The 21,737-nt window shown below is 56.2% G+C and overlaps 2 protein-coding genes across 5 annotated transcripts in view; one reads left to right on the top strand and one right to left on the bottom strand.

Moving 5' to 3' along the window:
• The window catches only part of HADHA (hydroxyacyl-CoA dehydrogenase trifunctional multienzyme complex subunit alpha), a 57,935-nt gene extending 53,898 nt beyond the window's left edge, over nucleotides 1-4,037 (top strand). For 2 of the 3 annotated variants that reach the window (XM_025405849.1, XM_025405850.1), the window contains 5 exons: nucleotides 236-304; nucleotides 1,096-1,291; nucleotides 2,462-2,576; nucleotides 3,269-3,414; nucleotides 3,502-4,037. In XM_025405849.1, coding sequence (XP_025261634.1) covers nucleotides 236-304; nucleotides 1,096-1,291; nucleotides 2,462-2,576; nucleotides 3,269-3,414; nucleotides 3,502-3,647 — 672 coding nt within the window. In that variant the 3' untranslated portion in view covers nucleotides 3,648-4,037. Of the gene's footprint in view, nucleotides 1-235; nucleotides 305-1,095; nucleotides 1,292-2,461; nucleotides 2,577-3,268 lie in introns of all 3 variants that reach the window. The other variant, XM_025405847.1, reaches the window with a different exon arrangement.
• A 1,206-nt stretch (nucleotides 4,038-5,243) lies between these two features.
• On the bottom strand, nucleotides 5,244-21,717 carry GAREM2 (GRB2 associated regulator of MAPK1 subtype 2). Of its 2 annotated transcripts, none has more exons than XM_025354272.1 (6): nucleotides 21,482-21,717; nucleotides 18,397-18,537; nucleotides 11,796-11,926; nucleotides 9,622-10,665; nucleotides 8,546-8,715; nucleotides 5,244-7,674 (listed from the first exon to the last, which is right to left on the bottom strand). In XM_025354272.1, exons 1-6 carry the CDS (start codon nucleotides 21,591-21,593, stop codon nucleotides 6,645-6,647), a joined length of 2,628 nt encoding a protein of 875 aa, XP_025210057.1. In that variant the 5' UTR covers nucleotides 21,594-21,717; the 3' UTR covers nucleotides 5,244-6,644. The 2 variants fall into 2 exon arrangements, with proteins under 2 accessions (XP_025210057.1, XP_025210058.1); XM_025354273.1 differs by lacking the exons at nucleotides 18,397-18,537; nucleotides 21,482-21,717 and adding an exon at nucleotides 12,384-14,160 and having other exon boundaries at nucleotides 5,244-7,190; nucleotides 7,590-7,674.
• Nucleotides 21,718-21,737: the final 20 nt, after the last annotated feature.

The following is a 21,737-nucleotide window of genomic DNA, read 5'->3' as shown; positions in this document are numbered from 1 at the left end:
GCCATCCCAGACCTTGAAGGTGGCCATGAAACTATCTGCTGTACTATTTGATTCAAGCCAGGCTACCCCTAGTATGGCTTCCCCTGCAATTTCATTTTTAAGGATTCTGATTGAGATTTTAAGTCACCTTAAGTTTTACAGTGACTTTCAAATGACTTTGAAGTGACCCTGGGAAAGGTAGAGTGTTTCAGTTCCAGCAACAGGGCCAGTGAGCTCATGTTCTCTCCCTTGGCAGGATGGACCTGGCTTCTATACTACCAGGTGCCTTGCGCCCATGATGTCTGAAGTCATCCGAATCCTCCAGGTTGGTATTGCTCTCCAGAGTGTTTGAGGCATCTTCCACTCCTTCAGTCACTCCAAAACTCACAATGTCAAGATAAGGCCCAAGCTGCCTTCTAATATACCAACTCCTGCTCTTGCCTAGGAAGGTCCCTGGTGCCCTCTCTCTGCACAGAAGTCGGAAGTTGGGCTCATACTGCATTGAAAGGGGCAGAGCTTTCCCTTCGCCCCGCAGCCCCCTCACTGTTCCAGCAAGCTAAAGGCCCCCCACAGCATGTCTTCTATGCTGTTTCTGCACCTCTCTGAGGAAGGGACCATCCAGAACAGGGCCTGCTTGGTTCAACTGGTGCTGCATCTGTTTCTGCAGCACACAGAACCCTCTAGTAGCCATCGAGGTCATTCTGGCAGGAGAGGAGAGGGATCCTCCTCTCTGGGCACTTAACCAGACTCGGGGATCACAGGGCTCTGAGTGCTGCTTTTTGATGATGTTTCTTCTGTTGGTCATGACACATTCAGCCGTCTGTCATGGAATCTCCTTATTATTGAGATTCAGAAATGCAAACAAGAAGAAAATGAAGAATTTAGTCATCTCTAAACGTCCTTAAACTGCTGTAGATTAGAGAAGGCTCAGACTTTCCACTTGTGGCCCCAGACTTCTTTGTGCTTCCCTGAATGAATAGCACCAGTCCTGGGCCTAGTCAGGTGACACTCAGAAGTGGGTTTTACACAAGGCAGTGTTTGGAGCCAGTACAGGGAGCCCTTTGGGGGGAATTGGGCTGCCCTTCCCCAGAGGTCCCTGCTTCGCTTCCTGTTCAGGAAGGAGTTGACCCGAAGAAGCTGGATTCCCTGACCACAAGTTTTGGCTTTCCTGTGGGTGCCGCCACACTGGTGGATGAAGTTGGCGTGGATGTAGCAAAACATGTGGCGGAAGATCTGGGCAAAGTCTTTGGGGAGCGGTTTGGAGGCGGAAACCCAGAACTGCTGACACAGATGGTGTCCAAGGGCTTCCTAGGTGAGTAGCCTCAAGGAAACATAACTAGCACCACTAGTTACAAAGTTCTGAGCAGTTCCTGAGACCAAAGAGTTACAGAAGCCCTCCTGGAAGAAAGTTTTCTAAACACAGAGCCCTTGTCATTGGAGATTTCAAAAATGATTTCATGAGTCAGGTGCGGTAGCAACCACTTATGGTCTTAGCTGCTTAGGAGGCTGAGGTGGGAGGATCGCTTGAGCCCAGGAGTTTGAGGCCAGCCTGGGCAACATGGTGAGGCCCCTTCGTTTATATATTAAAAAAAAAAAAAAAAGAAAACAGTCATGTGAACCTTCTAAGGGCTAGGACTATAGATTATGGACAAAAGGCAGAGTTCTACCCTTCTGGGGCTCTAGCATCACCTGGTCCAAGTTATGCCAGATGGACAAGCATTTTTATCCCCCAGAGACGAAATCTGCGCTAGTGCAGAAGCAAGCTCTGCATCCGGGCTTTACCATGTTGTCTGGCGAGCTGCGGGGAGAAAGTATAAGCTCACAATACACAGTATACAGTTGAGGCCCACAGGGGACTTTCTCGGCAAAATAGCAAAATCAGCATTACAACCTGGGTGTCCTAGGGCCTGGTGTTGCATATCGGGATGTTAAAACTCACCCAGGTGGCCTTTCTCATCCAGGTACACAGGTGCCCAAGATCCAGGTCACAAGATGATCTTTCCCTCTGCCCACTCTTCTGACAACGACTAATTTGCTAGGGTTAGCTAGACATACAAATTCAGGAATTCAGAAGAGGCCAGAGCTTTATAATAGACCAACAGAGACAAGAATTCTCAGGCCAGGGTTGTTTTTTTGTTTTTTGTTTTTTGAGACAGTCTCACTCTGTGGCCCAGGCTGGAGTGCAGCGGCATGATCTCGTCTCACTGCAACCTCCACCTCCCAGGTTCAAGCGATTCTCCTGCCTCAGCCTTCTGAGTAGCTGGGATTACAGGCGCCCACCACCACACCCGGCTAATTTTTGTATTTTTAGTAGAAATGGGGTTTCACCATGTTGGCCAGGCTGGTCTCAAACTCCTGACCTCAAATGGTCCACCCACCTCGGCCTCCCAAAGTGCTGGGATTACAGGTGTAAGCCACCATGCCTGGCCAGGCCAGCGTTCTGAGAAGGAATAGTAACACTCCCTTTTCTTGCTTCTTTTAGGTCGCAAGTCTGGGAAGGGCTTTTACATCTATCAGGAGGGTGTGAAGAGGAAGGATTTGAATTCTGACATGGATAGTATTTTAGCGAGTCTGAAGCTGCCTCCTAAGTCTGAAGTGTAAGTCCATTTGAGTGGCTAATGCCTGGAAATAGACTTTCTCTGACAGCCCAAAGTTTCCCAGCCCCTCTTTCATTTTCTTTCTTTCTTTTTTTTTTTTTTTTAAATACTTTAAGTTCTGGGATACATATGCAGGTTTGTTACTTAGGTATACACGTGCCATGGTGCTCTCTTCCATTTTCTTTGTGACCACCATACCTGAACAGGAGGACCACTCCTGATGCTGGCATGGTAGCTTTCCAAGTGGAAGGCCCTCACACGTGCTGCCTTGGTCTCTGCCTGGCATCGAGGTGAGAACCAGGCCACATCTGGTGAAGGCCCTCCCTGCTCCAGCCTTCTCTGGCAAGGTCCCAGAGAGCTGCTGGAAGGACAGATTCTCCTTGGCCCCTTCACCCTCCCAGATCTTTATTGGCATTTGTGAGCAGCTGACTGTTGCTGATGCCAAAGAGATACTGATTATCTTGGCACCAGGCCCTGTTCTAGGTGCTCAGTTTCATGTTAATTAGGGCAAGTTACTCTCCACTTTTTCCATGGGAAAGTTTGGCCCACCCAGGCAGCATCTTCTCTGAGGGTCATCACCAACCGGCCCACAGAGCTCCCCATACACCCATCCCGACTTCCATTCTGCATCTGTGGGTCTGGCTTTCCTCCCCTTTTTCTCTTCTTCTACCTAAACATCTCTCTGTTGGCAGCTCCTCAGATGAAGACATCCAGTTCCGCCTGGTGACAAGATTTGTGAATGAGGCAGTCATGTGCCTGCAAGAGGGGATCTTGGCCACACCTGCAGAGGGAGACATCGGAGCGGTCTTTGGGCTTGGCTTCCCGCCTTGTCTTGGAGGTTGGTCTCGCAGATTGGGAAAGCAGCTCACTTTAGCCTGGAGCCCGTGTTGCATCTCCTTCAATGAACTCCTCTTTCTCTATTCAGGGCCTTTCCGCTTTGTGGATCTGTATGGCGCCCAGAAGATAGTGGACCGGCTCAAGAAGTATGAAGCTGCCTATGGAAAACAGTTCACCCCATGCCAGCTGCTAGCTGACCATGCTAACAGCCCCAACAAGAAGTTCTACCAGTGAGCAGGCCTCACGCCTTGCTCAGTCAGTGCACCAACTCCAGCTGCTGGCAGTGCGGGTTCTCCAACAGAGTGGTCTAGATTTATCAGAGTAACGAGAAGGAAGACAAACTCCGGCACTGGGGTTGCTCCCTGATCAAAGTGCCTTCAGCCAAGACCATCTCTCCCTCCTGGTGAAGTGTGACTGTGAATTAGTTTGCACTTCCTGTTGCAAGCTAGAGCCCACTGTGCTCATTGTATAAGCCCTGAGGCCTAGAGTGGCAGCCAGGAGCCATCTGGAGCCACCTCTCTGCCTGTTCCTCCCAAGAGGCCAGGGTGGCCAGGGGTGGTGAGTGGTGAGGGTAATTCTGCACCCAGCCAAACACATAACAATAAAAACCAAACTCTATGTCAGTGTCTTTGCCCTTCTGGTTTAAACACCTCCTTCATAAAGCAATCTGGAAGAAAGCCCTGTGCTTTGGAAGTTAAGAATGTGTGTGCAGAATTCTAGGCAGCACCTTAGGGAGGGACTGGGATGAGAGAAAGGGGGACCTGGTGGGCTCAACCACACACACCTGTCTGTGTAGATGCCTTGCCTGGGCTTCTGCTCACCACGGTGTACCAGGATATAAAGCACTTTCCCCAGCCTGGGTTTCCTCATTGTCTGATCTTACCCATTTCTTTTCTGGGTGTGCCTCATTCATAGGTGCTTCTTGGGATGGCTGTGGGAACGCTGGTGCTAAGCACAGGCGCTGACATTTCCCTTGATGTTCAGTGATCCCGGCCAGCCCCAGAAATGCCTGCGCGGCAATCGGGCAGTATGGGAGTGGCATGAGGTGCGCTGACCCCCACAGCACCTGCACTCCCCCATAGCTTCAGCCCCTCCCCACCCCGCCCCCTGGGGTGGAAAGTTCCTACACTCATGTTCCGGCAGAAGCAGTGCCCAGTCTGGGTAAACAGCGCTGGGGCTGACTGGGTCTGGCAGAAAGATCCACGCTGTGTGTGTGTGTGGAATTGTAATTCCAGTCCCATCACATTCTGCATTCTAAACTGTCAGATATTACCAGTTACCCCTGCCTCCGCTCTGTTACTTCAAATATGTCCCTGGTCCCAGCTCTGTAGCTGGGACTGGCAGGCAGAGAGATCAGCTCTGGCTCTGCTTAGTCACTAGGAAGCCAGACCCTAAAACCAAGTCACCTCTGACTTGGGGTTTTCAGATGACCAGAGTACGGAGCTGATCCCTTGCACCAAAGCCATTAATAGGCTTCCAAATTTGGTCTGAGAGCCTGAGGCTGGCATTCTGCCAATGCAGGAAGCTAAGCTTGGGCCCTGGCTGGTGGCATTCAGCTTTGAGCCTGGGTCTTTCCCTTCAGTAACACCAGGTAATTGTGAATTATGTTGAAACTAGTGGGAGCTGGAGGGGTTCTTGTAGGGTAGGGAGGGGCTGGCAACGGCCTTGCAGAAGGGAATGAAGGCTGCCACCAGCCACCTCCGCAGACATGGGAATGGCCACACGCACACATCATTCCTCCATCAGTCCTCTCCTGCCTGAAGGCATATACATTGCCCATGGGTCCCCATGGCCTTGTTTTCAAAAGAAGAAAGCAGCTGGCACCCAGAATGCCACTTGTACTAGTCTTCAGCAGTCTAGCATTTATTTCACTAGTCCTTGAGGATTCTTTAAATGATCTGCAAGAAAACCAAATGTCCCCACATCACAGGTTTTGTGCTCTACTCTCTGACCACTTCTCTGAGCTGAGGCAGCCTGCTTGGAGTATGGGCACCAGCATGGCTTAGCTACTCTTAAGATAAAAAGTAGAGGAAATAAATAGGTAGACTAGGTAAGGCAGAAGAGAAGGCTGGCACCTTGGACCCTGACACTAGTGGGCACCCTATGGTTCTGGGTGAGATGGAGGGCACAGGGGTAGGGTGGAGTGTGTGGTTGGACACAATGACCAGAGCTCTGGGTACCAAGCAGATCCCCATGTTTGAGATTCAAGGGCACAAAGACCTGCTCTGAAGCACGTGAACAAGTGCAGGACTGAGCTCCAGGACCATGCTCTCCCAAGTGTACCCTCCTGTGCCAGTGACAGAAAACCAGGGAAAAACACCAAAAATCATATTGTCAGAGCCAAATGATGGGAGCAAGAGATTGGCAGAATTGGGGGTGGTTGACTACCACTTGTTTCTAGAATCAAGGAGAAGCTGACCTAAATCGACCTGCTCTTCCACGGAGACAGTATTCTGAGACTGAACCCACCTGACGGATGGATAACTAGTTGCAGTAAAGTCAGAGGGGAAGCCAGGGTGCTAGAGCCATCTGGGCAGTGTCTGGCTTCCTAACTAGATAAGTGGGTCGGGTCAATAGCAGAGCTGTGCTCTTCCAAAGCCGTCACCCATGAACCAGGACCCACAGGTGGAGCTTCTGAGGTGCCATGGCTTAGGCTTGTACACGACTCACCTGTGTGCAGGGCCAGGCCCCCTCAACCACAGTGGAGCAGAGGGGGAAAGGAAAGGCATCCCAGAGACACAGACATCTACACCCTCACTCTGGGGCAGCTTTAGGCCAAAAGCCCACAGAGCACAAAGGAGAGTGGGCACTTGGGAAATTTGTGCTTAAATTACCGGCCATCTTGTCTCTAAACAGAGCCTACAGGCTTGAGCAGTGGAAGTCATTTGTGAAGGTCTATAGCAGGGCATGAGGAGGTGTTAGGTCACCCTGAAGGCCAGCTTTTGACCCCATTGTGGGAATCACAGCAAATGCCTTACTGGGCTCAGGTACACAGTGGTGCCCCCAGCCCCTTTCCCATGTATTCTGCACACTCAAAGGCAAGCTGTCCCGTGCAGGGGTCTGAGCCCAGAGGATCACATTTCCACGTGCATCTCCCCTGGATCCACCCAGTGGCTGCCGAGCAGTCTGTCTCGACATCGATCCTCCCTGCAGGCAGCACCTGCTCCTCCCAAGTGCTGTCCCTGGGGCCCCCATGCCAGCATTCCAGCTGTGCAGCTCCAGCTGGGCAGTTCAGATCTTGGGCCTCCAGCCTTTGATGAACTGCATGATCTTCTTGACCTGCAGCTTGGTGAGGTGGAAGTCATCTGCCAGGATGTCCTCACTGAGCTGCACGAAGATGCTACCATCGATGCGTTCTCGGGCAAAGAAGCTCACGACATCCTCTGAGAGCCCGATGAAACGCAGACTGCGAGAGACCTCCTCCAGGGAGAGCGCAGACAGGTCAGCAGGGGGCTGCCAGGAGGAGGCATCCCGGACTCCAAAGCCTGTGGCTCCATCCCGGGGACTGGCAGGAGGCCCTTCCAGGCGCCCTTGGGTTAGAAAAAGTCGTCCTCCTCCTGCCTCAGGTCCCTGCAGAGCAGCTGGTGACAGTGGGGTGGGGACCTGGCGCAGCACCAAACCTTCAGGCTCAAAGGCCTTGGGGGGGCCAAGTGGGGAAAGGTGGGGTCCAGGCCCAGGTGTCCCCACTGCTCTGGGCTCCTGAGAACGCAGCAGCTCAGGCTCTGGAGAACTGCCCTGCCCCAGCTCAAAGGGATCGAAGGGCTCCAGGGCTGGGTCCTGCCATTCAGAAGAGGAGGAGGAGGAGGGGGCGCAGGAGGCGGGGGGAGCAGCTGAATAGGCCTGGCCTGGCGAGGCCGGGCCTGGGGAATATGCAGGGCCAGAGGTAGCCACAGGACCCAAGGTCGTTGTGGGGCCAGAAGAGGAGGCCGCTGAAGGGCCTGAGGGGTAGGCAGGCCCGGAAAAAGGGTTGAGAGCTCCGAATGGAGCAAAGCGCTTCTGGGGGTGTGAGGGCTTGAATAGAGGAGGGCAGCTGTGGTAGGTCTTAACGGGGGTGTCAGCCCCCAGAAGGGAGGCGGCTCGACCGCTCAGAGGCTCTGTGAGGGCCCGGGAGGCCTGGCTGGGCTGTGTGGTTGAGGGTAGGGGTCCGGGGGCTGGGCGGCTAGAGGATTCGCCCACCTTGCAGTCTCCCCAGGTGCATGGGTAGCAATAGAGAGAGTACGTGTCCGGTGATGGGGAGCCACTGCCACTGCGGGAACCCACCCTGTGGACACAGACAGACACACACACATAGGACAGGTGAGGCTGAGCGAGAGGGAACATGACAGGGTCACACATGCAATGCAGCCAAGCACCACCGTGACCTCAGCAACACGGGCCTGCACCCCAGCCCCAGTCCAAGACCCCCCGGAATGGCCCTGTTCTTCCTTCCAGCATCCCCCAGCCCAGGTCAGAAAACATAGGGGAAAAACCAAATGAAACTGAACTTAATAAAAATTTCTTCTTTTTTTTTTCTTTTAAGATGGAGTCTCGCTTTGTCGCCCAGGCTGGAGTGCAGTGGTGCAGTCTTGGCTCACTGCAACCTCCGCCTCCCAGGTTCAATCGATTCTCCTGCTTCAGCCTCCTGAGTAGCTGGGATTATAGGCACGTGCCAGGATGCCCGGCTAATTTTTGTATTTTAGAAGACATGGAGTTTCACCATGTTAGCCAGGCTGGTCTTGAACTCCTGACCTCAAGTGATTCAACCCAACTCGGCCTCCCAAAGTGCTGAGATTACAGGCATGAGCCACCGTGCCCAGCCTAAACCTAATAAATATTTCAAAACAGCAAGGAGCTCTCTTCCCTCTATCCTGCAGCCAAGTCCCCACCTTGAGGGGACCAGGGCAATGTTCCCATCTGTTCCTCAACATTTAAGAGAGAAAGAAGCTGGAGTGGGCAGAACAGGCCACTGGGCCCCAGGTCCCAAGACACCCAGACAGCCGTGCCCCTCCCTCAGCCACTGCACATGGACCTGCACCCTCGGAACTTCCCAGGCCTGAACAGTTTCTCTTCCTCAGCACCATAGTCCCCCCTCCTCACCCTTCCCTGCCTCGATCTACCTTAGAACTGAGGACCAAGGGAAGGCAGGGACTCACCCATCCTGGAGGCCAGAGGAGTAGTAGGAGAGGCTGGAGCTGGGGGAATGTACCGGCTGCAGCTTGGGGAAGCGAGGGGGAACCGGGGGGCTGCCGGAGAGCCGGCCGCTGCCATTGCCACCCCGGGGAGGCACTGGAGGGGCGTTGAGCAGGCGGCACTCCTCCTTCACCTACAAGCAGAGGGCGGTGACTCCACCTCGACTCCAAACAGCTGGCACTCCTTACCTTCCCCTTCCCAAGCAGCTGGGCAAGGGGGCTGTCTGGGCCTGACACTTGTCCCACTTTGCCAATAGGCTGCTTTGCACCCCAACTGCTCATCCAGTCAGCCAGCCACCTAACCCTTCCTAGCCTATCTCACGCACCCACACCCTGTCCCAACGCACGCACAGCCTCCTTCCTGTTCCTTGGAAACCCATTATGAATGTTAAGAAAAAGAATACAGAAGTAGATCAAAACAGGTTAAGCAGACGTGCTCTCTCCTCAAGGAAAACGAGAGAAAGCAGAGGACAAAGGAAGGCCGAGGGAACCGAGGGAAGGAAGCGTCTGCCACCTGCATCCCTCCCTACAGGTCGCGTACCCCAAAGAGGACTCCATGGGATGCTGACGGGTGTTACTGGCAGGGAGAAAACGTTCTGATAAACAGGATTCCTTAGTGCAGGACTTCTCAGAGCTTTTAATATACCAATGCTCTGTGACTCCAACACAAGGAGGAGGGAAAAAGGGCTGGCAATCACTCACAGCATCTCTAAGCTTACTTCGCCAAGGAAACTTCTTTTCACGGAACAACTTAAAGGACCCCTGTTCTGTGGAACCTTCTGGGTAACAGTGTTTCGGGGCTTCTCTCAAATCCTCTGAGGCTGGGGACCTACACGCCTCTCTGTCCCACAGCTCCCCCGCCACCGTCGGCCCCAGTGCCCCTTACTACAAATGCTCTTGCCTGGCATGGCTCTGCCCTTTCCTTCTCCCCTTCCCCACCCCGCCACCTCATCTGCCACATACTCCTGGACCGGGGCTCAGGAGAGCGGGCTTTGGGCCCTGGCTGGACCCGGGACTCGTCCCCCAGCGCGCTCACTCACCGCCTCAGATTTGGGAGGGACTGGGGGCGGCGGCGCCTCCGGCTCCCGACGCGGCGGTCCCGCGGTCCCGAAGGAGATGAGGTCGGGCCCCGGGGGCGGCCGGGCGAGGCCCTCGGGCCCCTGGTGAGCCCACAGCTCCTCGTAGGGGATCTCGGCGGGCGGCGCGACGGGCTCGGGCGCGGCTGCCCAGTCGGGGCTCACGTACTCCTGGTCGCCCTCGCCGGCAGGAGCGGGCGCTAGCGGGCCGGGGGCGCGGGCGAGCCCGGGGACGCGCGGCGCGGGCAGGCAGAGGCGCGCGCGGCGCGGGCTGGCGCAGTCTTCGGCGAGCTCGGCAGGCGCCTCGCGCACGGCCGTGGAGTACTCGTCGGGGTCGAAGCGCTCGCGGCAGTAGGAGGCGCTGTCGCGCACCAGGCGCTCGACGCGCGGGTCCCCGGCCAGCAGGCCCTGCGGCAGCGCGAAGCGCGGCGTGTCCGTGAGCAGCAGGAAGTGCAGCGGCGCCGGGCCCTCGCGGCGCAGCGCCAGCCCTAGCACCACCGTCTTGGAGATGATGCTAACCAGCTTATAGCAGTGACCCTCCCGCACCGGGTGCAGGTCGTAGGGGTTGCGCGGCGGCCGGCTGGGCACCAGCACGTTCACCGGTAGCCGCACGCGCTCGATGATGGCGCGCACCGTGTGCTCGCCCTCCTGCATCTGCAGCTCCAGCGGGCTGCGAGTGCTGAAGCGGCCCTGGCACTGGAAGGGTAGGCTCAGGCTCTCGTTGGTGCGGTGGTTCATGCAGATGAGGCAGGGCATCTTGCCTTTGACCGGCCTGGCGCCCCCGCCGCCGCTGCCTCCCGCGGCCCCCGCGCTCGCCAGGCCGCCACCTCCCACCCCGGTAAACGCACCGGCCCGGCCCAGCTTTCGCAGGAGGGTGGTGAAGCGCGAGCGCTCCTTGGTGGTCTTGGCGCACAGGATCTCCGCCTGGCCCATAAGAGTGAGCTCGTCGCCCGCATGCAGCGTGAAGTTGTACACCTCGCTGTCCTCGCTGAACTCGCCCGACACCACCTGGGGATCCCAGAGACAGGGCAGGGGCTTAGCCAGGTCCCAGAGACTGGAAAGGGAAAACAGCCTTCCTCTTCCGCCCTCCTGGGGCTCGGACCAGATGGAAAGCATTGGGCTGTAGGCCAAGAGATCCACGTTCATCCTGGAGAGACGACTAGCAGCTGTGCCACCTTAAATGAGTTGCCCCTCCACGCCTTAGCGACCATATCTGATAACTCTTACTTCGAAGAACTGCTGTAGGATTAAAAAGACTGTATGTGCAGTAACATATTTTTCTTTTCTTCTCCGCTACTTGGATCAGCAACGTATTTTAAAGTATACAGTAAATGGCGACTTTTATTATCATTGTCTTTACCATTTTCGAGATCATAATGCCCTGCCCATCCAACAAGGCTACGTGAAGAGAAATGAATTGATGGATAAGAAAAGGGTTTGTAAACAGAACAGCACCATCTGTACACAGCAGGGACTGTTTTTAGTTTTTTTTTTTTTTTTTTTTTTTTTTTTTAGAGACAGGGTCTTGCTCTGTCACCCAGGTTGGAGGGCAGTGGCACATTCACAGCTCAGTGCAGCCTCAAACTCCTGGCAACAGTCCTCCTGCCTCAGCCTCCCAAGTAGCTAGGACTATAGATGTGCACCACCATGCCCAGTTAATTTTTTAACATTTTTTGTAGAGACAGGGTCTCTCCATGTTGCCCAGGATGGTCTCAAACTTCTGGCCTCAATCGATCCTCCCTCCTTAGCCTCCCAAAGTGTTGGGATTAGAGGCATGAGCCACTGCTCCCACCCCACAGCAGGGGTCTATTTACACTGCCTGCTTACCACAACCACCACCTCTACAAGTGGGTGCTGGGGCAGCTAGGGACAGGTTGCCCTGAAAAGTCTCCAAGTCAGAACATGACCCTTCCAGACACCCCTTCCTTCTTCACTACCTTTCGCAGGAAGTCCTTCAGCCCAGTGGGTCCTATTCCCCACTCTTCTGACATGGCTCAATTGTGCCAAAGGCCCCTAAGGGGTCCCCAGGAGCCACTCTCCTTCTTGGATCCTGAGGGCAACCTTCCAACCAGGGTCAGGGTTGCCCCTGAGGCAAGGAGTAGTGTGGGGACACCACACCTGGTGACGGAGTGACTGACCTTGACGCTGAAGGTGATGGCTTCCATCACGAAGATGCGGTCAGGGAAGACACTGGCCACCTCCTCCACGCTGCTGAAGTACCTCACTGGCTCCCGCACATCCCGGGCCTGTTCCAGGAGCTTGAACTTCCCTGCATAGTGGGTGACAAAAGTTGCTGGAGTGAGCCTGCCTGCATCCCAAGAGGCTTCGTGGTCCCCTGCTAGCATAATCTCAGCCAGTCCCTCAGGAACTAAGGAAGGCCAAAGGGCAGGTTTCCACTGGCATGGGCTGAAGGGGGCTGGTCATCTGGCTCCAACTTCAGCAAGGTGAGCACAGATCCCTAGCATCTACAGCCCAGCCCTCACCCCATAGACAGCCTGTGGGTATGCAGCGAGGCAGCGGCCGCCTGCCCAGAGAACACAATTGCAAATAGCCCCAAACATGTGGACACAGAGCTGGCCTCTGATCAACTATCGGTGTGGTACCAGGATGCTGGCTCCTTGCTCGGTCCCAGCCTGACCTCTGATTTGCCGTGACAAGTTCCTTTCCCTCTCTAGGCCTCTGGGTCCTCATCTGAGGGGGTGGGGACAGATGATTGTGGGCCCTACCTGGATCTGGCATCCTGTGCTTCGCCCTGGGCTGCTCATCCGCATGGAAGTGGCACTGGGCCAATGAGGGCCTGGAGCAGCCCTTGAAGGCTCTGGGAGAGCCACTCTGACCCCAGCTCTGTTCCCACACCCTGCCCTGCTCCGATATCCAATCCTACTCTCCCAGAGGCTCTGACCTGAACCCAGCAAAGCCACCTACCTCCCTGAGAGGAGGCCTTCCCAACCTGCAGTCTGGGGCTGTATGCTTTGCCAAGCTCAGCACATGCCCCTAGGAGACACAGACTTTACAGAAGTGATTGCCAGTCTGTGAAGCTGACATCCCTGTGTAAGCTATCTCACCTCACCTTTTATATGCATACCCACAGGAGCACAAAGACAAGCTCTGAGCCGCCCTGGCATCCGATGGATGGCCTTTTCCCAGGCTTTATACAGTAGGAAGAGAGCCGTGAATAGGTGAGGGAACAAGTCGAGAGAAGACAAGGTGACTCTTTAGCCTCTGGGTGTTTTTGTTTTTTGAGACAGGATCTTGCTTTGTCACCCAGGGTGGAGTACAGTGGCATGATCACAACTCACTGCAGCTTTGACCTCCTGGGCTCAAGGGATCCTCCTGCCTCAGCCTCTCAAGTAGCTGGGACCACAGGCATGTGCCACTATGCCTGGCTAACTTTTTATTTCTATTAAAGATGAGGTCTCATGATGTTGCCCAGGCTGGTCTCAAACTCCTGGGCTCAAGCGATCCTCCTACTATGGTCTCCCAAAGCGCTGGGATTACAGGTGTGAGCCACCGTGCTGGGCCTTCTTTAGCTTCTGAAGCCCCCTTGGTAGTTGCTTCTGTCACAGTTCATTCATTTAATCATTGCACAGATATTGATGGAGCACTCACTATGTGTCAGAGACTATGGTAGGCCACACACAGGGTACAAATCTGTGTAAAATACAGTCTGCCCTTAAAGAAATCCAGATATAGTGGGTGAGACGATGAGTACCCAATGATGGTAGGATGTGATAAGTGCTACAACAGACTTGTGACAAAAGAGTTAGAAGACAGCTGGGTAGGAGAAACCTGCCTGGCGGAATCTGAGAGGATCACTGAGCTGCACCTTAAGAATGAAAGGGAATTCACAGAATGAGCATTCCCTGTGGAAGAAACAGTTTAAACAAAGACACAGACACAAAATCAGACCACCTGCCCCAGATGGTACGTGCCTGCAGGGAAGGACTTAGGGAGAGGGAGGACAGGAGGGGATGCAGACAGCAACTGGGATTTGAGAGGCTCTGAATGCCTTGCTTAAAGCGGTGAGACTTTATTCTGTACAACATGAGACCCACTGGAGTGTTTCGAGCAAAGAAATACCATGATCCAGGTTCAGCTCTATTAAAATAACCAAGAGACCAGTCAGGTAAACGAACCAGTAAGGGGTTCTAGAGAAGAGCTAGGGAATAGCAGAAACAGACCAAGAGACACTAGGAAGGGAGACCCAGCAGGCTTGGGTGACTGAATAAGGGGCAGTTGGGGAAGGAAGGGACTCAGGATGATGTACTCAGGCCACCAGCCTAGTCAGAAATGGAGATGGCAGGCCAGGCACGGTGGCTCACGCTTGTAACCCAGCACTTTGGGAGGCTAAGGTGGGCAGATCACTTGAGGTCAGCAGTTCAAGACCAGCCTGGCCAACATGGTGAAACCTCATCTCTACTAAAAATACAAAAACCTATCTGGGTGTGGTGGCACACACCTGTAGTCCCAGCTACTTGGGAGGCTGAGGCAGGAGAATCACTTGAACTTGGAAGGCGGAGGTTGCAGTGAGCCAAGATCACAGCACTGCACTCCAGTCTGGACAACAGAGCGAGACTCTGTCTCAAAAAAAAAAAAAAAAAAAAAAGAAAAGAAAAGAAAAGGAGATGGCAGAGCTGTTAACCAAAACTGGGAACCCAGAAGGAACATGTTGTGGGGCCAAGGCAGATCCTGGAGAGGCCAAGGAAGGGGCCTTCAGGTGGTGCTCCCAGGGTGGGTGCCACCAGTGTGTGTGCAGAACTTGGGGACATCTGGCCAGTGAAACAGACTGAAGGTCACCAGCCCACAGGTGGCAGCCGCGGGCTGTGAGGCAAGTGAGATGGCTCAGGGAAGAGGAAGAGCAGAGGGCTTGACACTTTGGGGATGTTCATCCCAGAAAAATGCGCACACTGTGATCCTAGCATGAACACATGCACACTTGTGTATGCAGTGCCGGGGGTTCCTGGGGACCCCCAAACCCAGCCAGAGACCCAGATGAAGACACCCATGGTGCAGGGTAAGAGGAGCAGAGGGCAGGGCCTGAAGCATCATCACTGAGCAGGGAGAGAAATGACAGCCCAGAACAAGGGGAATGGCCAGGAGAATGCTGGTGGGGGAGCCCCCAGGCCTGCCCTCCCCACCCTGGGACCCACCTGGGAAGAGGCCTCTGAAGTGCCACAGCCCTAGAAGGCAACAGCGGAAAAATGTGGACGAGGGCAGGCAAGAAGCAGGGGTCTAGGACTTGGGAAGCAGGAACTGCAGGCACTGAGTAGCCCCACTCCCCTCACCCCGGCCTCCTCCCCCAAGTCCACACACAACCCCCCACCCCTGCCCCTGCCCCAACCACAAGTAGCCAGGCAGGGAGCAATGCCCACTGCCCCCTGTGGGGAGACTTGGAGCCAAGTCAGGGCTGGAGCTGGGGGAGGATGTGGCAGGGAAGATCGATGTAACCATGGCATCCAGCACCATCCCCTCCGCGGCAGCCTGAAGCCCAGCGCCGGTCATTACTGCGGGAGGAAGGAAGGGAGCCCTCCAGGGAGTGATGCTCTGTACCCTGGAAGCCTTTTCCTCCCCGCCAGCTCAGGGGCGGCTTCCTCTCCTGCCTCCCCCTACATGGGACCTGATGTCCCCCACGGCTCTAGGGACTTGCCCCATCCTGACCTGCCCCTCATCCTTGTCCTTGCCGTCAGAACACATGGCTGCCTCACTCCTCCCTTCCAGCCCCAAGCACCTGGGCTGTGGCAGGGGCTTGCTGACCACCCTTCTCCATGCCTTGCCCACAGCACACACTCAGTAAAGAACATGGGTAAAAGCTCAGGTTTTAGAGTGCGACAAATCTGGCTGAATCCCACCCTGCCACTAGCCAGCTGTGTGACCTTGAGCAAATTATTTAATCTCTCTGGGCTTCGGATTTCCCATCTGTAAAATGGAAACATCCCGCTGGCCAGAGGCGCATCTGCCAAATGCTGAGCAGGAAACAAGGCCAACACTGGGGAAGTGGCCCCATGCTCAGGGAAGACGCCTGGCCCCTCCCGCTGGGCCGGGGCCGGGGGCAGGGACTGGGAGGGGGGACAGTACGGGGCCTGGCCAGGTCTCCCTGACTCCCAGAGCAGAGCGCCGCAGCCTGGAGACCGAGTCACCGGCAGTGCCCCCAGCCCCACCCCGCGCGGGGCGCCGTCCTCCTCCCTCCCTGGCCTTCCCCGCGGCTCTCTCGCCGGTCCGCAGCCGGCCGTCCCCGCCCGCCCAGCGCTATTATTAATTCATTAGGAGAAATCAGCCTGGAGCCCAGCCGTGCACTCAGCGCCTCCTCGTTAACCCGCCGGCCTTCGCCCTCCTAGGGGCCTCCCCCTCCGCCTCCGCCTCCCCTCCCCCGTGCGGGTGGACAGTAGCAGCCCCGCGGAAAGATGGGGCTGGGGCTGGGGCCGCGCCCCGCAAGACCACCACCGTACACAGGCACGCAGGGGCGCCAGAGAGATGGGAGGAAGAGCTAGGAGCCCCCGGACCCACGGTTCCCTGGGAGACTGTGCCTCGGGTTCCCAGAGTTTTAATGACACAACCAAAATGAAGTCCCTAAAGTCACGTTTTTTTTCAGTGAGGGATTTTCCCAACCTTTCTTTCTAATTTTTATTTATTTTAGATGCTGGAATGTCGGGGTACCATCATAACTCACTGCAGTCTCAACCTCCTGGACTAAAGGGATCCCCCCACCTGGCTTCAGCCTCCCCTTTAGCCAGACTACAGGCCTGCACCACCACGCTAGCTAATTTATTTATTGTTGGAGTTTTCTTTGTTTGTTTGTTTGCTTGGTTTTGGTTTTGTTTGCAGAGAACTGTTCTCGCTATGTTGCCCACGCTGGCCTGGAACTCTTGGCCTCAAAGGATCCTCCTGTCTCAGCCTCCTAAAGCACTAGGATTACATATACCAGCCACTGCTCAGGCAACCTTTGCTTTTTTCATCCCAAGAAGACCTGGGACCTCCCCCAACCAAGCTGGGAAACTTCTAGCTTGAGCAGGCCCCCAGGGGGCTCCAAGCCCAAGACAGAACCCCAGGTCAGAAAGACATCTGAGTGAGTTTCCATATCTTTTAAAGGTTAGTACACAGGTACCAACTTCACAGGTTATAAAAGACAGAAGCCTCTGTAAAGGGCTCAGTCCTGTCCTCCTGGCTCAGGGAGACCCAGGGTCAGAGGGGGCAGGGCTACCTGTGAGCAAGCAATGGAGCCTTCCCAACTCAAAGGCTTCCCAGCCTTGGTGAGAGGGTTGTCAGGAGCAGCTGGGCACAGCAGTTAAAAACACAGAACTAGGCTGGGTTTAGTGGCTCACACCTGTAATCCCAGCACTTTGGGAGGCCAAGGCGGCTGGATCACTTGAGGTCAGGAGTTTGAGACGAGCCTGGCCAACATGGTGAAACCGTGTCTCTACTAAAAATACAAAACTTAGCCGAGCGTGGTGGCAGGCACCTGTAATCCCAGCTACTTGGTAGGCTGATGCAGGGGAATCGCTTGAACCTCAGAGGCAGTGAGCCAAGATGGCGCCTCTGCCCTCCAGCCCGAGCAACAGAAAACACACACGCACACAGAACTGGGCCTGGCGCAGTGACTCACACCTATAATCCCAGCACTCTGGGAGGCTGAGGCAGGAAGCTTCATTGAGACCAGGAGTTTGAGACCATCCTGGGCAACATAAGGAGACCATCTCTAAAAACAAAAACAAAAAACAAAAAACACGGCACTGGGCAAGCCACTGAAACTCCTGGAGCCTCAGTTTCCTGGTGAGTTAAATGGAGTTGATAAGACTTTCTCATCAGGTTGCCATGAGGATGAAATGGCAAAAATGTTCGGCCCAGCGTATGGAATGCAGCACATGCTTAACACATGGCAGCTGTGGGATCCGGGGCTCGCACGGGGACATCTCTGGGATGGGGCCACCAGAATCCCATCCCTCCCACACAGGGGACAGCAACCACATGCTCCTGGTGTGGTGCAGCAGACACCAGCCCTCAGTTGAGATACCTGGATCTGGCCATGCTCTTCCTTTCCTAGCTGTGTGACAAGGGGCAAGTCACCTCCTCCCCCAAGCCCTCCATTTCATCATCTATAAAATGAAGGGGCTGTACTTCCTTTTTTGTTAACAGAATCATTTCTTCAAACAAACTCTTATTATATGTCAACATCACTTATAAAACTAATAAAGTTAGCCATTAGCATAATCTTTAAAAGTCTAAAATGTTTAACATTAACTTATAAAGTCAACCAATGGAAACAATAGGTTTAATGCAAAAATTGGGAAAAACAGGATCAGTGCGGAGAGGCGCAGCCATGTAATCAGCTTGGGCATTCGCTGGTTTCTGCGGCGTTTGGTGCACAGTACTGAAAAGGTCCTGGCAGGACATGTTCTCTTGGAGGGTCTGCACAAAAAAGGGTAAGTGTGGCAGCTGAAGGTATACCCTGAAGGCCTCTGATTAGGGTTAAGCTCTGATTTGTAGTAATTTAAGAGTGTGGGTATTTTTTCATCATTAGTTTCAAATCTACTTTAAAATAAAATGTGAATCAAAAAACCTGTGAGCCACCTCTCCAGAAACCCAGAGCTCCACAGAACAGAATGAAAACTGCCGGGCCCTGACTCCAACCCTAACCGTAATCACCGCCTCGCTAGTCACAGCGTTCCCCCTACCCCTGGCCCCAACCCCTCCTGCCTACACCCCCCCGCAGGCTTTATGACATCTTTTCCTGGCTGGGCACACCTGGGTACTGCAGGGGGATGTCAATCTTGGGCCCGATGACATAGTGGCCCTCCTCCAGGGTATGAGCTGTCACCGTTGTCCACTGGCGGCAGGAGTGGATGAGCAGGATGTCTCGCTCACTGACGCCCTCAGCGTACTCCCCTGGGAGGGGAGAGGAGGACAGAGGAGGAGGGGAAGGAAGACAGGACATTAGGAGGGGCAGAAAAACAGACAGGGTGACTTCCTCACCAAGACCACCCCCCTGAGGGACAGCTCCCCACAATCCCTGCCCAGGTCAGCAAAGCTCAAGGGACAGGCAGGCTGCCAGCTGGGGCCTGGGGCTGTGGGGCTGGCTGTGAGCCTCTCAGGGCTGTGACTCCTGACAGGGCCCCTCGTTCATCAGTGGCTGGAATGCCTGCTGCCTCTAGCTCTGAGCTGGGGCTGGGAGTTCCCCATGGATAAGCCCAGACAGCCCCTGCCCTCCAGGAGCCCTTAGGCCCCTGGGGAGGTGGGCAGAGATGTACCAAAGACTAGGCAAGTTTGAGGCACTGACTGGAGCATGTCTGGGGAGCAGCAGGTTCCAGCTGGGGGTGGAGTGGCGAAGGGAGACTTTATTGAGCAGGAGATGCTGGAGCTGGGCCTCAGCCTCCCAGTCAGGGCCTAGGCCCTGCAAGAAGGGCCCTGTTGGGGCAGTGGAGAGGGCCCAGATGGGACTGTCCCTTATAAGGTCCCAGCTATGAGAGCTCCCCCAGAGCCACGGGTTGCTCAGGTCAAGAGAGTGACAGGGCTTAGAGCAGCTGATTACTGGCTCTCCCAAGGGCAGCCCTTCCTTTCCACCCACTGCCTTGTTCAGGGGACCTCAAAGGAGAGTGGGGAAGTCCCCAGAAACCGCCAACCCCATCTCAGAGAAGCAGCTCCTTGACACCCCCTCCCCATGCCCCTCATCCTCCCAATTACAGGGGTGATGGCTGAGGGTTGGAGGAGTTGAGAGAGCAGGTTTAGAAGGCAGGAGTGGGAGGCCCAGCCCTGGGGCCTGGGGAAAGCTGCTCTGGGGCAGAGGTGTTGGGAGTTGGGAGGGGTCTGGGCCTGGAGGCTCCAACCCCAGCAACAGTTTCCAGGGGAGCAGGAGGGGCGGCCCAGCTTCCAGGAGGCAGAAGGGGCCATGTCCTGGCTGCAGCTGGTGGGGAGGGTAGGGGTGGGGAGCAACTCCTTCCTTGCTCCTTCAGGCACAACTTACAAAATTTCTGCGAATCAAATGGGAAATGGTTTACTCTGATGGCTGGGGGGTCCATAAAGTGTGTACATGTGGGGTGGGTGGATATGTGTGTGTGTGTGTGTGTGTGGCAGGGTGGGGGGCAGTTCAAGATGCTCAGGAAGGGCCTGGCCCCCACTATGTGTGTGTTGGGGGTGTTGTCTGAGCCTTCTTCTGCACCTCCTCACCTCCAGGGGCACAAGAAGCTCTCCTCCAACTCTGATCCCTCCTCTGAGAGCTGTCCCGGGTCTCAGCCCCATCTTCCACAGCCACACGGGCACACCAGTAACCATGGCTCATGACCACCACCAGCTGAACCACAATAGCCCACAGTGACAGATGCTTGTCACCCAAACGACACAACTCAGTCTCCGGCCAAGAGGCCTCTCCCAAATGCACAGGTACACAGGGACCTACCCTTCAAGCCATATAATTCTGACCAGACATTCACACCCTGATGGTGACCCAGCCGTAGCCACACACCGTCACATGCAACAGACAGCTGGGCCATCACACCAGTTGTTCATTCACTCACCCATTCATTCATTCGTTCATTCAATCCATAATCTTTATTGGGTAAGGATGCCGGGTCTCAAGGAGCCCACAGCCAGGTGGAAAGACAATAAACTGGCTGGCCATTATAATGAGGTGCACAGTAGGAGACAAGCCAGGGTTGGCACGAGGTAGCAGGGGAGACCCAGGGGAGACCAAAGGAGGCTGTACCCAGACCGAGGAGCTCAGAAAAGCTGCCCAGAAAGGGGAGATGCCAAAAAGGATGTGTGGGAAGTGGCCAGAAGACCCCAAGGCAGCATCCCCCATTCACAGGCGGACACAGTACCACACTCTGACCACTCTGCCCCGTGCCAGAGAAACAGACGCTGGCCTGCCCGACGGCCAGGGCGCCGATGCTCCCCCATGAGCCTGCTCCCGGGACAGCTGACGTCCACTGTGCCCACTCCTGGCCGCCGCGGAGGAGGGGCTGCTGGGCCCCGAGGGGAGGAGAGGAGCCTGCGGCCGCGGGCCCCATTAGCATTCAGGGAAGCGAGTATGCCAACGCGGGCCAAACCCCTATTCTTCTCACACACAAAACCCCCGGCCTGGCTGCCAGCCCCGGCTACCGCCCATCCCCCAACCAAGCAGCACCCCCCTCCCCCGAAACGGTCCCCTCGCTCCACGCAGCCCCCGGGGGTACCCTCTCGGGCCCCCATGAGTGGTTCCATCAGCCGAGCGGCTGGGGGCCCCAGATCCTATTAAGAAGTGGGACAAGATTCGGGGGAGGGCCGGGGGTTTGGGGGTCACACCGGGCGGCAGACCCGGCTCCCGCCGGCCTCTCCCGAAGGTGGCCTGCCCGCCCCAGGACCGAAATTGCTCCTGAGGAATCGAAAGGAGGTGCAAGAAGGGTTCCCAGAGGGGCGGAGCAGGGCTGGGGGTGGCGGTAGGGGGAAGACAGAGTCCGGGTCCCAGGGATGAGGGAAGACAGAGGTGAGAGGCCGGGGACAAAGGGACTGAGGGGGCGCGGCCGGGGCGGGGGGCCCAGGGGCAGCGGGGGAAAGGGGGACACCGACGGGGCGGGAGCAGGGGCTCGGCCCCTTTCCGGACTCCAGCTGGGCGGGAAAACTGTCCCGGGCCCTGTCCCCGGTGTCTGTGCCTGTGCTTGTCCCCAGGGCCCAGGAGGCGGACCTGGCGGGTGGGCCCCGCGTCTCCCGGGAGGCGCGCCAGGAAGCGCTCGGGGCCCACACCGGGGAGCCAGGAGCGCGCGGGCGCCGCACCCTCCTCACGATCCCGCTGGCCCCCGCCTGGAGAGCCCACCATTTCCCCGCGGACCCCGGTCCCCATCTCCAGCGACCCCGGTACCTGGCCCAAGGCAGGCGAGCGTGGGCAGGCGGCAGCGGCTGACGATGAGGTCGAGGGGGAAGGCGCCCATGCTCCAGCGCAGGCCGGCCAGCCCGGCCGCAAGCTTCTCCATGGCATGGGCGCCCCGGGGCCGCCGTCCCGGGGCCCCGACGGTCAGTGCCGCGCGGCCCAGGCTCTCGCGCCCGCCGCCACCTCCCGGGGCCGCCGCGGCGCTCGCCGCCTGGCAGCCCCGCCGGGCCGCGGGCGTCACGTGGCC

This window comes from Theropithecus gelada, chromosome 13, assembly GCF_003255815.1.
Source record: "Theropithecus gelada isolate Dixy chromosome 13, Tgel_1.0, whole genome shotgun sequence".
Taxonomy (NCBI): domain Eukaryota; kingdom Metazoa; phylum Chordata; class Mammalia; order Primates; family Cercopithecidae; genus Theropithecus; species Theropithecus gelada.
This window is presented reverse-complemented; position numbering and strand designations above follow the sequence as displayed.